At 39.0% G+C, this 15,991-nt stretch overlaps 1 protein-coding gene across 3 annotated transcripts in view; it reads left to right on the top strand.

Moving 5' to 3' along the window:
- The first annotated feature begins 22 nt into the window (after positions 1-22).
- Positions 23-15,991, top strand: part of SMCHD1 (structural maintenance of chromosomes flexible hinge domain containing 1) — a 71,457-nt gene continuing 55,488 nt past the window's right edge. For 2 of the 3 annotated variants that reach the window (XM_057364908.1, XM_057364907.1), the window contains exons 1-5: positions 23-369; positions 12,258-12,333; positions 12,782-12,943; positions 15,625-15,707; positions 15,806-15,936. In XM_057364908.1, coding sequence (XP_057220891.1) covers positions 190-369; positions 12,258-12,333; positions 12,782-12,943; positions 15,625-15,707; positions 15,806-15,936 — 632 coding nt within the window. In that variant the 5' untranslated portion in view covers positions 23-189. The remainder of the gene's footprint in view (positions 370-12,257; positions 12,334-12,781; positions 12,944-15,624; positions 15,708-15,805; positions 15,937-15,991) is intronic. The other variant, XM_057364906.1, reaches the window with a different exon arrangement.

Here is a 15,991-nt window from a genome sequence, read left to right as displayed (position 1 = left end):
TTCCTTCCTTCCCTCCCTCCTCTTCCGGAGCTCCGCGGCGCCTCCTTCCCCGGCTTCCGAACTGGCTCCGCCTTCTCCTTCCCCGGTCAGGACGCATTTTGCCGGGCGGGGGCGCTGGCGGGCCCGGCAGAAGAAGCCGTCGCTGCCGCCATCGCAGCGGGACGGTTTCCGTCTCCTCAGCTCCCCAACATGGCAGCGGCGGCGGGMGGCAGCCGCACACCTCGCAGGCCGGCGCTGCTGACCCCTCGCGGCAACGGGGACCGCACTGTGTTCCTGTTCGACCGGCGCCGGGAGCAGGCGGACCCGGGCGAGAAGGTGCTCAGCTACGGCAAGGACAACTACCGCGCTTTCCGCAGCGCCGTCTGCCAGGTACGCGGCCGGGCGGGCGGCGTTGGGAGCGGCGGTGCCGGTGCTCCGTGTGTGAGGGTCCATCCCCGCGGTGCTGTGGCTGAGGAGTGGCCGGGGCGGGGTGGGGGTATCACAACCTGTTTGGGGCCTCCGCGTCCACCGCCTGCCCTCGAACTTAGTTGCCAGGACAAGTGGGCGGCCAGGGAGGAAAGACTACGCCCGCCCCGTCGGCGTCGCCTTTCTCCCGCACACCGAGAGGCCGGTGCGGGGCGGCGGCGGGAGCAGCCCCTGGCGGCGGGCGGGAAGGCAGCGGGCGGCCCCCCAGCGCCCTCGCGCGGTGAGCGGCGGCAGCGGGCGCGGTGCCGCGCTCCCAGCGGTGTTTGKCGTTAGCGCGTTGTTCGGTCACAGCGCGGGTTCCGTGGTCTTAGAGGTCTCTTCCAACGTAAACGGTTCTGTGGCTCTGTTTCTGTTGTCCAAGGTGTTGGCGATAAGCGTCGGTCGTTTCGCGTCCGCAGCGGTGGCTGCTATTTAAATACCGTGTCTAGCTGCGCCTTTGCCCTGTCGCGTTTCCTTTCGGTTCTTGTTCCCCGTCTTGACGTGAAACAAAACTTACTCCGTCGCCAACAGCTTGGGGGAGGTGTAGGTTCTTTTCTACGTGCGGGCTGTTTGCTGTAGTTTGCTAGWGCTGCCACTAGGCATCGCGCATTTCTGTCATGGTTTCGTTTTCATWGGGAATGAAAAATGCCATAAACCTGCTAGCTGCTTGCATGTTTTACCGTGTGAAATACACTAGCATACCAGCTCTGGATTTTGTACTAATTAAATCTGATAAAACGTTTATTTAATTTCTTTATCCAGTATAATTTGCACTTCGTTTTCTAGTATATAAATTCTGTATTTTCCATATAGATCGGATATAACAATTACCTACTTTATATATAAGTAATTACAATTATTTCTAAATTTATTAAAATTTATCGATTATTTAGAAACTATATATATCGAATATATCACTTTTATTCGTAATATAGCTATATAATGATGAAATATAGTATGACTGTAATAAAAAGATACATATAAAATACAGATAAAWTATTTATTGAGAAAAAATAACGAAACAAATATTATATAAATTGTTTTATGTCTGAACAGCATTTAATGTAATGGCTTCCTATTGTAATAGAGCTTTGAGTTACCAATGTCAGCAGGAATAGCTGTCACCTGAAATTGCCTCCTCCTAGCGCAGTTCTATTTCTATGCAAAATGGCATMTCCATAGAGGCACCGAATCTTAGGGAATCTTAGGCACGAATCTTTTCGTAGGAAAAGGAGTAGGGGTTGCACTTTGTGATACGGTTTAGTGAATGTGGTTTTACTCAGTTGAGTTTGCACTTGGAGGTCTTTTCCAGCYGTTATGATTCTGTGATTCTGTACTTGGAAGTGGTTATAGAGTGTTAGCACATGCCTTGTTCTGATCTTTAGTGCCCCTAAAGTTCATAAGACTGGAAGAAACATAAATGAATGGAATAAAGAAACGAGTAGACTTTATGCAGTGTAACATTCTGAGAAGYTAGATGGTGGGGTGGGCTCATTGCCTTCCAACGGTTTGTATCTCCTGTAATTATGAGTATTACATAATTTTCTCCAAGAGTTGTCCTAATGGATATCATCACAATTGTACCTAGCAGATGAATTGCAGGAATACTTTGTATTTTCAGTAGCTAAGACAAATAYGTGGATGATGAACCCATCTTTTCTCTTCGATTTTGTAATTAATTGAAAGGCTGTTTAATACTATTTTGCAGTTTGTTCTAGAACTGTGTGAACAAGAGTCTGTCTTTTCATTGTTTTTTTAATATATGCTGCGCACTCCTGTGACTTAATGTTTCCATGCATCCTCATGGTGTTCAGTAGTTCACAGAGCTTTTGACATATTTGTAATTTTATAAAGAAATATGTAATCATCACCAGCTATGACAAATCTTGGGTACAAGCAGTTTCTGGATTTTTTTTTTTTTTTTACCTGAGCAATGTACTGATATTTTGAAGTCGATACTTTAATGCAGTTAGGCAGAATGCTCGCATGGGCAGCAGAGCGTTTGAGAAGCCTGGTGCTGCAAAGCAGACTTGGTGTGTTTGAATGTGGTGCTTGTGAAAGTAAAATTTTGAAATACAGTAACATCTGAAGCCTTTTGTCACCAGTCCTGGTGGCTGGTTTGGGTCTTAAGGATAATAGGGTCTGTATTCTTGCAAACTTGCGCAGCGAGAATCTCAGCTGAAGGTCTTCGAGAAAGACCTTCTCTACTAATGTGTTGAGTATCTGTGAGTGCRGTGCAGTCAGAGATGCATCTGTCACTGCTAGTTTCAGTGTGATGACTCTTTGCACTTTGGAGCTTACATCATCTGACATGTGGGACATCTGACTCTGAAACGATGCTGAGACAGGTGGATTGGCATGACTAGTAAATGCTGRTACAGTGAAAACTGGATAGGCAGAGGTCTGGGAAGTTTGATATCTCATGTCTCCCACACCAACAGTGTACAAGTTCTAGTTAGACTTCCGGAATAACATTCTGGCATCTTAGTGCCCTGAGAGCTTTGTGTRTTTCTCTGACTGGTGTACTCCAAAGTTCCCAATTTCTGGCATCTTGAAAGTTACAATTAATTACTTTCAGGAAAAAGTAATGAATGGRTTCACCTGATTGGGACAGGCTTTCTTAGCTTCGTGGTGCTGAAAATCCAGGAAGTAGTGAAAGCTGAGGAAGAACGATTAAGCAATTAAGCAGATTTTGAGTTGGTTCAGACTAAGGTGAAGTGRAATGTTGTATTCACTTTTCAGCAGCTAAAGCAGTTAAACACAATCAGATTGTTTGATTGGGCAAATGTTGCATATGCAGCAGTGTTGTTTCCACAGGTCTTCTGTTGTGGCTCAGCCTCAGTACAGGCTCAGCTTTCAATGGACTTTCATTGGCAATTTGTCCTGCAACTGAATGGTGTTCCAGTAGCAGCTAAGGTGCTCCCATGTTTTCTAGTCTGCTGGCATGGATTATGAACATAGTCATGGCTGACAAGGATGCCAGAARTACTAAGCTGTTGAAACTATTTATATGGTGAACGTCTTCCTGTGGCGCAAGACATTTCTTTTGGCTAGAACTGGATGTGTAGGAGTCAGTGGAGAAGGTAAATCTTGCAAAAAATTATGAAATTAGTCCTGCTTGCAGTATGTGATGATCCTGAGTTGAAAATACTTGAATGCCTGAAGGCAGGGTCTTAGGCTGCTTGCTTCTGAGCTGTAGGGCTTTTTGCGTAAGGCAGAGAAAAGAGGTTTTCCTGTTTATGTAGCAAAATAGCTGATTCAGCTCCTTTAGGAGCTGATGCCTGTCCTTTCCGTTGTAAGATAAAATATTCCTCTATTATTACTAAAATATTCTTTATTTTTTTTTTTTTATATATTTTGGGGAGGTTTTTGAAGCAAATATTTTTTTTACTGTTCCCTAAACAGTTAATACATATCTATGTGATTAGATGTGGCTTTGTATAATGATAAATACGCCTTTTATTCTCAGTGTTGCAGGAGGGAAGATTTAGGAAAAAAACCTTACAAGAAGCTGGAGCTTCTCATAGTCTCATAGCTTCTCATATATAGGCCTCATTCTTCATTCTTGCAGTGACCAGTCCTAAAGCAGGAACCTCTTAATTAAGAGTGGTGCTATCTTGAGTATTCAATTTGTGCATTGTTAAGCATACATGGAGCAGTCATATAATTTCAGTCCATAGAAGCATGAAGTTTTAAGGGGAACAAGTAAATTAAAAACTRTGTTTTGCCTCTTCTTGATGGTACTGTTTCTTGTGTACCTGCCTGTTGTCTTTTGTTAGGTCCATGCCCCACTGCTTATCCTGATGTTTAGAGTATAATTCAAAAATACTTCCTGCCAATAAACAGAATGTAGCTAAACCATTGGCAGCTGATCCTAGATCCCTTGCTCACCTTACTCAGGTGCACAGTGAAGCTGCAACTCTTCAGAGCATTGCCGAGAGAGCAGAAATCCTTCCAGGCACYTGGAGAGGTCCCACTCCTTTTAAGGCAGAATGGTGTCTGTGCTAAAAACTGCACACAGGTTTTGCCATGTGTAAAGGCATTTTTAAGAGGCTTTGAGGTGAACTACCAGTCTGAAGAGTTAATGGTACTTAGATTAATGTTAATGCTTATATGGGAACCAAACTCATTGGTCAATGCTTCCTTAATTCTTTTGGAATTCTCCTTGTTGTGACCTGCTTTTATAAAAAATAAAGTATAGATCTGTAATTTGTACAGAAAATAAATATCTGTAGTTTAAGTARATACTTACAAAATAGGTATCACAATAAACCGAATTTTATTGCTTTTAATCTTTTGTCAGAGCTTTTTTTGAGCTTCCCATTGTATCCTAACATGTCTGCTTACTATTTAAATAGGTTATTTTGCCAGTCCACCCAAATAAATTCCAGTGTCTCAATAAGCCAAGGGGCAAAGAAGTATATTTATTTAAGATGGAATATGGAGAGTAAGTGCAAGTGTAAGTGTAGTAGAAAATCAAGAAAAGAAAAAAGTAACATTTTTTGTTAATGTTTGCGTGCTAATGCCTRATGAAGTGCAATCCAATTATTTGCAATCAAAGAAGAAATATTAGCAACTTTGGCAAATTTGTATCACCAAAACATAATTCTGATAAATGCTCAATAGAAATACATTCATTAATAATGAAATTAGTCCATCTTGCAGTAATTATATTTTTCTTTTTTAAACTCTATCTTTGTTTGCAGCATTTTAGCAATTTTGTATAACCAGAAACTAAGAATAGATACATTTTAAGCATTCTGTGCACATGCAAAACAAGTTTTTCCCTTGATTTTTAAAGAAACTGTTGGAGGTACTGTAGGATCTATATAAGGTGTAGCAATACTGTTAGTTTTTTCCTGTATTTCAGATTTCACTGAAATTCTTGTGTGTAGCATCTTTGTTACTGATGTTTTGGTGGGAAGGAGGATGCAGTTTACATCCCTTTGTGCACTTAGGTACAGCCTTATGGTGTGCCGATTGATTTGGAAAGCTAAGTGGCTTGTGAATTCCTGGTCAAATTCTAGTGTTGGCAGTACAGTCAGGTGCAGAGTATCTGCAATCCTTAGCATCAGTTGTCTGGATGCAGTTTTGAAATGTGACCAAATATTTTTTGCTTTTGAAGAGTGGTTTCTGAATCTCATTACTTTAACAAGTGGTGCCATGCAAAGTATTTTTGTGGGGGAAGCTGGCAAGAAGTTAGTGTTACAATTTTGGCTGGTGGCTACACTGAGTATTGTTGATTGTGCTTTTAGATACAGGAGTTTGTGAAGGTCTCATGGAAGGTACTATATTTGCATAGGCTCAGACTCRGTCTAGTAATGACAGCATGCTCTTTGTAAAAACTGTGGAGTCCCAAGCCTCTTTCTGCTTGCTRCATGTTGCAAGTCTTGAAAAGATGTCTGAGTTAACATACTGTTCTGGACAGGCATGCTTGTTACTTCTGTGGAGATCTTGTGTCATGCAGTTTGCCACTCTATTTATCATAATAAATTATATTTATTATCATAATTATCACAAAATTATGATAGAACTTTACAAATTACAAAATTATGAYAAAACTTTAAGACACCTCATGAAAACTCCCTCTATTACTGAATCTTGTGATAGGTAGGGATGTTCTAAGTGTTTCTGTTARCTATCAGTTCACTTCTTAACATTTTTTATTGATTACTTTCTGTAAATATTTAGAACWTCTGAAAGTAGCAAAACTTAAGTAGGACAGAGGACAAGGACTTTCAAGGTCTACAAATGTTAACCTCTGGAATTTGTTCTTTAGATGGAGATATCTCCATCAATAAAAGATTGGAAAATGTGTTAGAACATTAGTTTTCACTGCTGTTTTTTGTCTRATAACCATCTGACTGGCAGATATGGCAGGCTTCTGTGTATCCCTGTATTTCTGTAATATACATATTTTTGCTTTGAATTTCAATTAATGCTTAGAAATATTTTCTAGCTTCTTTTTAATTTCAACTACTTTTCTAGAGACTTTTGGATTCCCCTTTCCATTGATGTCCAAAGATGTTATATTTAACTTTGTGTTCTGACATTAGGGAAGCTCATTCAGAGTATGWTTAGAGATGATTTTTATCGTACTTGCTCTGCTACTGTGAGTGCTTAGTCCCAGGTCCTCACTGACAGGTCTTCAGCAAACTGTCATTATCTGGAAAGCTGACCAAACAGTTGATTGGAAGAGTTTGTTTGGTTGGGATTCTTGTGAGTCACATATAGTTGTTCTCATTTGTTTTCATCAAGGTCTCCACTTAATCTTTTTATGTCTTAGTTTTTGTATTTGTTACTTCCATTCATTACCTTAATATTATACGAAAGACAGTTCTTGGTTTGAAAATCTGTGATTTGACAATGAAATCATTTCCCTTAAATGTGTACTGTCATTTGATCCTTTGGTAATAAGAGACTTCTCTCAAATTGGACTGTTAATTCTTCATTAAGTAGGAAAGCTAACCAATAAACGTATGTCTTTCAGATGGTAATTTGGCAAATAGCATGGGATATTTAGTTACTCACATGCAAAATTATGGAAGGCTACAGGCTTCTCAGTGTTACGATGTGGTTCTTCATTTTTTCAGGTTGCTGAACGAGTTTCTGTAAAAGACCTGCTGGATCAATTTGAAATACTGAAAAAGCTGTGATGCTTTTTTCCATGTTGGGTAGTTAAGTAAATAGCTGTGAGGGACACTACTGAAAGTGACATTGCCAGAGTCTTTACATTTAACTGATACAATTCAGGTCTTCTTTAAAAGGTTTGCCTTGGCAATACTGTTCAAGTAGTCACAAAAAATACTTTTGGGCTGTGAAAGGTGGCTCTGTGGATGTTATGTCTCTGTTAACCTTTGACTGCATCACCAAGCTCTAAGGCTATTTATTCACATCATTCCCTTGCACTACCTGCTTGGATTGGTTATRGTAGGAGGATACAAAATTTTAAGGGTACAGAAGTTGCTTGTCATAGGAATAAAGATATTGGAAATGTTTGGATTGCAAGGGGGTTAAATGGCTTTTCTAAAGATTTTTGGTTTCTCTGTTCTACTTTTGTCATGTTGGAGAATGCTCCATTCCTTCAGTTTGAACAGTCACTATGAGAAATTCTATTTTATGGTAATAGACCGAAGGACCAGAGGAAGCAGTGCTTACAGTGTGTTACTTCTCCCTCACCTACTYCCTCAAGGTTATTCATGTGACTGCAAGCTGTGTTGGTACACACACAGAGTTAAGTATTTGCTTGTTGAACACCTTTTCCCAGGCAGATGATTAATCCAGAGGCAGAAATGGTGTTGACTTCCTGTTGAGTGTTTTAGTTGGCTCARTGGCCAGTTTTAAGCCTTGCTCTGTGTGTGCAGATCAAGTAGCAGTAAAACTTGCTCTTGTGCTGAGAAAAGAAAGAAAGAGAAAAGAAACAGAGGCTTATTTGAAGGACTGTAAGCTGCAGAGGAGTTACCTGTGATTTGTAGACTGATATTTTATTTTGAGGTTTGTGGGGTTTTTTAATTTATAAAGAAAACCTGTGACTGAAGCAAGTGCATAAACGGAACTTTGCTTCTTGATTCAGATTTACAGATTAAATATATCATAGTTCATTCACACTTTCATATATCATTCCTGCAAAGTGCTCTGCTGAAAGCTTTTTGGCATATGACATAGTCTCAATCTCCTTTAGCATTGTATCGATCTCATGTCATAAACATCTACCAACAGATTGAGATCTATTAACTTCACTTATTTATCATGAAGCATAGATGGTGCTTCAGACTGATCCTCCAGTTTATAAAGAGGGTATTTCTCTAGTTTGTACAAAGACAGTTTTTTTTGCTTTTGTATAATTTTGTGGATTTAAGGGCTGATATCCTGCTTTGTGTGCAAAACAAAGTCAGCTCAAGGATCTTTTTTGCTTAATTTAACTTATTGCCAATTAACARAAACTTCTGATGATTGATTGTGGGGGATATTAATCACTTAGGGAAATGCCTTTCCTTCCCCTTTTYCAAACTCATCTTCTGTCATACACATTTCTTCCCCTATTTCCAGCYTAATCTACTCTGTTCTCCCAATGCACAATGCATGGTCAATCCCAATCCTTTGGTTACACAATAGTTGGTGTGAGACTGGTGTGAGACGTCAGGGCGTGTACAGGACTTTATTCTGCTGCTCATACTGGGTTGTTTTCTGCTATGGTGAATTGGCCATAGGTCACTGCCCCATGGGAGTAGGACACAGACGGGAAATTCTGTRCCCTGACATTGGTCTCCATGAGCCTCAGCATCCCTGCTCTAGTGTGGCAAATGTCAGTGCCTTCTTTGATGCATCTCCTCTGCTGCTTCTCGTTTGTCTCTTTTATTTCTTCCCTGATAAGTTKGTATAGAAGCATCTTGTGCCCTTCTGGTTGAAATTTTGGTGAGGAGGGAGTTGTTTCCATGGGTTTGAGAGCCATCTGGGACTGTGTGGTTGTCTCAGGGCAATTGATTGCCTCATCTTGCACTGGCCACCCCTRCAGCTCTGCTATCAAAGCCAGGCAGCATACACTCAGTACACCTCCAAGTGTGGTTTAGCAACTAATTTGGTTTTCAGTGAACAGCTGTGGTTGTTTTCCCAGAATATTTGAAATTTGGTTTGTTGACATCATCTGTACTTTTCAGGCTTTAGGTGTCATTTTTCTGTATGGTGCATAAAGGTTCATCTCTGTACAATTTTAACTCTCGTATTTGCATGTAGTGGTAGCATGTAACTAATAGTTTAGGGATACTTGCCTTTTCACATGTTTACCTTTTCTAGCTTTTGGATTTATTTGAAGCTTGTCTCTGTTGTTTCTCCAACATGTCTYCTATTGTATACAAAAAGATAAAAGCCTTCCACTTAGTTGTTTTGACACAATAACCTCTGAAGATGCTTTCACAGTGAATGTGCAGAGGCATTTCTGAGTATAGTGATTGTACTGTACTCTTGAAGATTTTGATGACACTGTTGCCTTTCGGCTGGTCTTGGAATTATGAGGCAGATACAGTTTAGGGGATAAAAAGATTTTACCKTGGTATTTTAATAGGATCCTAGGTGCACGGCTCRTCAAGATGGAAAAYGCTGAAAATGCACACMRGCATATGATRCATTTACAATTTTTATAGACCTCACAAATTAGCRTATCTGTCYAGAATTCCCCAGTAAAAAACTTAATAAATGAAGTAATGTCCTCCTATTCTAAAGAATCCCACCCGAGATAAGGCTAGAGCCCAGTTTACGCAGTATGTTCTAGAGAGAAGGCTTCAACCAAGGTTGAAGCCTCGAGTTTTGTGATAGCATGGGACTCACTGGCCTCCTACTGGGGTTTGGTGTTCTGCCTAGCAGAACCGCAAAACTAAGCTAGAATATCAGGCTACGAAAATTACWAGCATGTAGGCTAAGGTAGAAGGAATACATAAACGTGTACAGAAAATACTGAAAAGAATAGAAAATATGTAAAAGGGTATATAAAAGAAAAGGCAAAAAATCAAGCATCAGTGTGCCAAGCTTGATCATGGTTGTGTGTCTGCATAGTTATCATAGAGTAACTCACAGATTTATCATATGAATGTGCTGCTGGSTTGTGTCATAAATTTATCAAATTGAGTTGTGTGTACCTTCCATACTTATTTGGAAAAGGGCACAGTGCTGGGCTAAAAAAGATGTGGCAGTGAAACCTSAATTTATCAACAGAAGGCATCATTATATCTCTTACATGCACAAATCTTACTGAGAAATGGAACATTTSACCAAACATTGTGTATCAGAACTGAACAAAAATCCCCAGCGGAATAAGTAAATTGCCCAGTAGGTTTACTTCAATTTAGGAATGACCAGCAGCTTCTCTTTCTGGAGATTATATCCGCATATTGGGACACCTGTGCAGCCCCATCACTGCTGACATAGTGGGGAGAGATGGGGACTAGGGTAACCAAAAATGTAGGAGGGAGAGAGGAAGTAAAACAAACAGGTCTTATATAGAAGTGAAACATTCAAACCGAGAAATCACCAAAGTTGGCCAAAGTTTGCAAAGGACTGTGGCAAAGGATATGGCCTCTTAAACTGTGGCATGGACAAGAAAATCAGTTATCTACAGTTTGGACTGCCAAGCTTGGTCCATGTACCTGCCTAGCTGCTTGTGAAGTGGAAAGGACCTTCTGCCAGTGGACACAGAAATGCTGGACTCACCCCGTAAATTAAAGCACACCTGTGCCTGCTAGGCTTTTGGGGTTGGCTTAGTTGAGGCACATTTGTGGAATGGGGGAGAGGACCAGAAGGAGGAAGCTGCCTCTGCTTCAGTAGCAGAGGCTGCTGTCTTGTACATGCAGTTGCTGATCCTAACTTCTTGTTGCCTTAAACACTGCACTCTTCATAAGGTTTTGAGAGCTGGAGAGCCTTTGGGAGATTGAGAAAACAGGGAAGCTGTAATTACAGCTGGAGGGAAAGATGCTTGTCTGTGCTTTCAAAAGTGAAATTCTRCAGTTATTCTGTATTAACCACAGACCTTAAATGGCACAGTATGGATGTTAGCTTTCTAGARTCCATATATTTTAATGCTTACTTTTCTTGCTCTGAGCAAGAAAATATTTAAGTATTTTTTCCTGTACAGATTTGCTCTGTGGAAATTCGTGTAATGTGAGAGGTAAAGTTAAAGTGATCTGAATGTAAAAGAGTTAATAAGTATTAGTCCAGATTCTTAAGTCTGAATATCAGTCTCTGTGTCATCTCCATTTGTTTCACTTGCACCAAGTGCTATGAGAAATTTGACAATTTTTCTAATTTTGCTGATGGATGATAACTGTAACTTTTATGTGGTCATGGGGAGAAAGTAACTGAAATATGGAAAGCAGGTTTCTAATGAAACCACAAGCAATGTTTTGGAAATACTTTTCATGAGCCTGAGTAATAGGGATGTAAAGAGAGATGTGGGAAATGATTAGGGCAAGCTACTGCAGAGAATGCTAGAGTTTCCTTCAGGGAAGAATTTGGCTAAAAATGCATGGAGCACCTGCCTGAGTTGTCACTGCAGGACTGAGTGGATTCAGTTGCAGTTTAACGAGACCAGAGTTGACTTTTACTTGAGTTTCAAAGACCTGGAAAGGCAGGAGAAGAATTTATTTTACTGTCTTGAGAAGGAGATCAGTGTTGGATGTCAAGGTGCAAAAATGACAGCAGAAGTAGAGGCATTTAAATGCRTGTAGAAAGCAGGTTTATAAGTCTAAAGCTACAGTAACAAATTTGAAAGAAGGCATCAAAGTGGCAAAGATTGTTTGGGTTCAGAAGAATAAATTTCAGTGTTTCACCAGTAAAGAATTTTTCTGAAAGAATTTTTCTTTAAGATATCTGTGATGTAATTGAAGAACAAAGACTTTAATATCCAATGTTAAGGAATACTATGTTGGTTTGATGTCTCAAAAGAGGGCAGTTAAWTGTGGGACATGATCTAGATTGTAACTATTGCTGTTGTAGTTGCACAGACTGAAGTAGAGCTGTTCTGTCTCGTTCCTCTGCCCTCAAGGTGATTACCTGTAAGACAGTTCCTCCTTAAAATTTCTGTTGCATGCTAGAGCATATGTTATGCAGGTAAAAAAACAAACTACCCTAGTATGGACAGATTTGGATAAATTGAAAAAACAAATGTGCATAAGTTCAACTGTTTTCTAAGAGATAATACCTGATTACTCCTCAGTAGCTTGTGACAAAGTATTAGACTMCACCTTTTTTAATTTGTTTTAATTTATCTGAATACTTTTTGGACTACTTAGTTATCATAACTAAATAACCTTCAATTTTTGTAGGCATTTGGCATAGCTTCTGATGAAAACTTTGTTATCACCACAACAAATAGGAAGGAAATTACAGAAGATAATTTCAGTAAGTATCTTAAATGGCGAAATAATTACAGCTATTTCTTATATTGATCATAAGGGTCACGTTATGATTGTTTGTGCTCTGTGACATGCAATAATTAACTGAAAGTAAAAATCCTATAATAGTTTGCCAAGAATTGCTAAAAATTGCTTTCACAAACAAGTTTTTGACAAGTACTGGTTAGTATGATGACAATTATGCTAAGTGCCTTCCATCACAAATTCTGTAAATGATAGGAAAAAATTACATCTACATAACTGTCACCTGAGAAAACTTGGATTTAGCTTGGAAATGTGAAAAGGTATTAAATTAAATCTTSTTGTTAAATGCTGAGCAGGCACCGCCTAAGAAAGTAGAGATTACCCTGTGGCTAAACCTGTACTCATTTTGAGAGCAGAAGTTGCCTGATGTAATGCTCTTCAATGTACTTTGTATTTAATCTTCACTGCAGGCGAACTTGTTCAAGATGGAGTTACTTTATATCTACTACAGTCCATTGATCAAATGTTGCTTTTGGCAACCAGGGAACGAATCAACTTTCTGCCCCACTATGATACTCTTGTCAAAAGTGGCATGTACGAGTACTATGCCAGCGAGGGGCAAAATCCTTTGCGTAAGTACCTGCAAATGATGTAAATTATGTTTATGTGAATATAATGTGGTTCAGAGCAATTCAATTTATAATTATGGCTGTTTAAAAAATAATGTTAACTGTAGAAGAAAAATAAGCTATGTTCTTCCTTTAGATTTTGCTTTTAAAAATTATTGAAAGTAGCCACATAAGAATCCAGAAATTTTAATATTTTAGGAGTAAAATAACTTTAGCCYGAATAACCTTGTGCAGGTTATCCGGACAGGTCAGCATTTGTGTTACCAGGTTTTTGTCTCCTGTACTAAATACAGTAGACTTTGTGTTTGAATTTTGTGAACTGTTTTTGTATGAATTTTGTGTGCCTTTCTATCATGGGTTCTGCAGAGCTTAACTTACCAACAAGAACAAATATTTATTTTAAAAGTTGCTACTTTAATTAGTTTTCATTTAAGTGGTTATGAAATATGTAACCAGCATTTTGTATTTTTTATTGAATAAATTAATTTCTGTTTATGGCTCCTCTGAAAATTCTGTGACTGTGATTATATTACTAAGTACTAGAAGTACATTGCTTACTTTCTAAGTAATGTACTTTCTAAGTCTGATGTACTTCTTAGCTACAGTGGGTTTAAAATTGTATGGAAAAAARTGCAACAAAAAAATCAAGACTCAAACATGATGCCATTCCCAATGTGATTTCTGTTTTAAAACAATATCAACAATGTCTAAAAACAGCAGCTATATCTTAAGGACCAGTCTTTCCCCTTTTCTCTGTACACATAATTTTTTCTCTGCCTCAGCAAAGGCACTGTTTTGGTTTGGATTTGGGGGTACTGTGCTACACTTCACCAATAGTTGGTTCAATTATACATCTGTCCCTGTGCACAGGAATTGCTGTGTAAGGCCACACAAAACATTCTGTGGAGATCTGTGCTTTGTTCCTGCCAGCGGMAGTGAACATTAGTGGACCTATTGCTCACCAACACAGAGGAATTTACTGGAAAGGCCAAGATGGGCCGGGTTTGTAACCAGTGACCACGTCCTGGTGCAATTCGATTAAATAGACAGGGTATAAAGTATTGTAAGGACTCTAAAACTTAGAAACGTGTCCTTTTGGTTATTCAAGGTTATTCAAGGGTGTGGTGGATGGTATGCCCTGGGAAGCACCCTTGGGGATAAAGGAGTAGAAGAATGCAGTTGTTTAACGACTTTGTTAAAGCACAAGAGCTATTGATTTTTGTGTGGAAGAAATAGAGTGTGGAAGGTAGGAATAGTATGGCTGAATAAACACCCCCTAGTCAAACTAAAACAAGAGGGAATTGCATAGGTAGTGGAAGCAGTGGTGGCATAGATACTGAAAATAATACAGGGATATTGCCTGGGAATGTAAGGATGAGATCAGGAAAGCTAAGGCACACCTGGAGCTAAATTTGGCAAGAGATGTGAAGATAATGTTTCTACGGATACGTTAGAAAAGAAAGAAGTGACTAAAGAAGTTGCATCCTAAATAAATGAAATGCTGGGTGAGGGGGTCTAGTGGCAACTGACATGGAATAAACTGAAGAAACAATTTTTTGCCCAAGTTTTCACTGGCAGCAAATAGCAGTTTTGAGCCTGTGTAAATGTAATGCAGCCGATGCTTTGTATTTACAACATCTCTATGGGCAATGCCTAACCAATTTCAAATATTGATGAAGGGMCATTGCTCTTGGATATGGAATAAGTATGGATCATGTAACTGACGCTCAACTACTCGTGTTTGCAATGAAGAAAGTTGCAAAAAAATTCCGAGCTCTCTTTATACTTCATGAACAACTTGAAGGAAAATACTAAATGCTTTAGTGTTGCGACATTACACTAATACTCAGTGGGGTTTTTTTTACATGTTTGAAGTGCGTTGCCAATTTCCACTGCAACATTCTGAAGAATTCAGCAAATTGTAGGAAGTAAGGTTTCCTTTTTAGTGAGACTGAAAGGAAATATCTGTTCACTAAGGCAGTCAGATTGAATTAATTTGAACTTGATGTATTTTTTTCAGACTGATTCTGTTGTTTAAATTAAATGCAATTCTCCACTAAACTTAGGTAGTCTTTAATTGGGTAAGGGCTCCAAGTGTTATAGTTAGAAACAACAAATTTGTACAAACAGTTTGGCTGGCTGTTTCTGCTGTCTACAGCCATGGATCTGAGAGAGCTGTGGTTGTATTTACCATTCACTAAAATATTTCAACCACTTATGATTTTCTTTGTGGTTTTGTTAACAGTTAAGTTTCTAGTTTTAGATGGTGCATAAAATTTCAATTCAGGTTTCTTCAGTTAATTTATTCTTCTCTCAATATTTTAACAAGTCAAAGTCCATTTTTTATGTGCTTTGGACTCTCATATGAATCATAAAAATTAATTCCTATTCCTAAAAAGGACAAATCCGTCTTGTGGTAAGGAGACTGTTAGTTCATCAATGTTCTTTCCAATAATTGTAGTTTTACCAATAAGAGAGATGTGAGAGATGAAGCGAATCATAAAGTAAATGTACAAAAGCTTTTTTCTTTTTCAAAATAAAATGTTGCGTGATTTTGATGGCTCTGGCAGTGCTTAACTCTTCTCCGTGTTTAGGTAGTGTGTTGTCCTAATTGCTCAGAAGAAGCTACTGTGTGTGTCTGTTTTCTGAGCGCTAATAGGGTTATTTTTCTTCAATTTCTTTAGCATTTGCCCTTGCTGAGTTGATTGACAATTCTCTGTCAGCTACATCCCGGAATACTGGTATTCGGAGTATAGAGATAAAATTGGTAAGATAAAAATACTTTAATATTTTCAGAAGTAGTTTGCATTATCCTTTTTCTTTTCTGTTGCTCCTTGTTAATTTGTGTTGTTTGTTTTTCCCCAGTTATTTGATGATTCCCAAGGAAAACCAGCTGTTGCTGTGATTGATAATGGAAGTGGAATGACTTCTAAACAGCTTAACAACTGGGCTGTWTATAGATTGTCAAAATTTACAAGACAAGGTGACTTTGAAAGGTTAGAAAATTTTAAGTATTTCTACACCAATTAGCGAACTCTKCCCAGGTCTACA

This window comes from Malurus melanocephalus, unplaced genomic scaffold (genome assembly GCF_030028575.1).
Source record: "Malurus melanocephalus ecotype Western Australia unplaced genomic scaffold, MMel_1.1 scaffold_44, whole genome shotgun sequence".
Taxonomy (NCBI): domain Eukaryota; kingdom Metazoa; phylum Chordata; class Aves; order Passeriformes; family Maluridae; genus Malurus; species Malurus melanocephalus.
The sequence above is the reverse complement of the archived record's forward strand: the minus strand, read 5'-3'. Positions and strand labels throughout refer to the sequence as shown.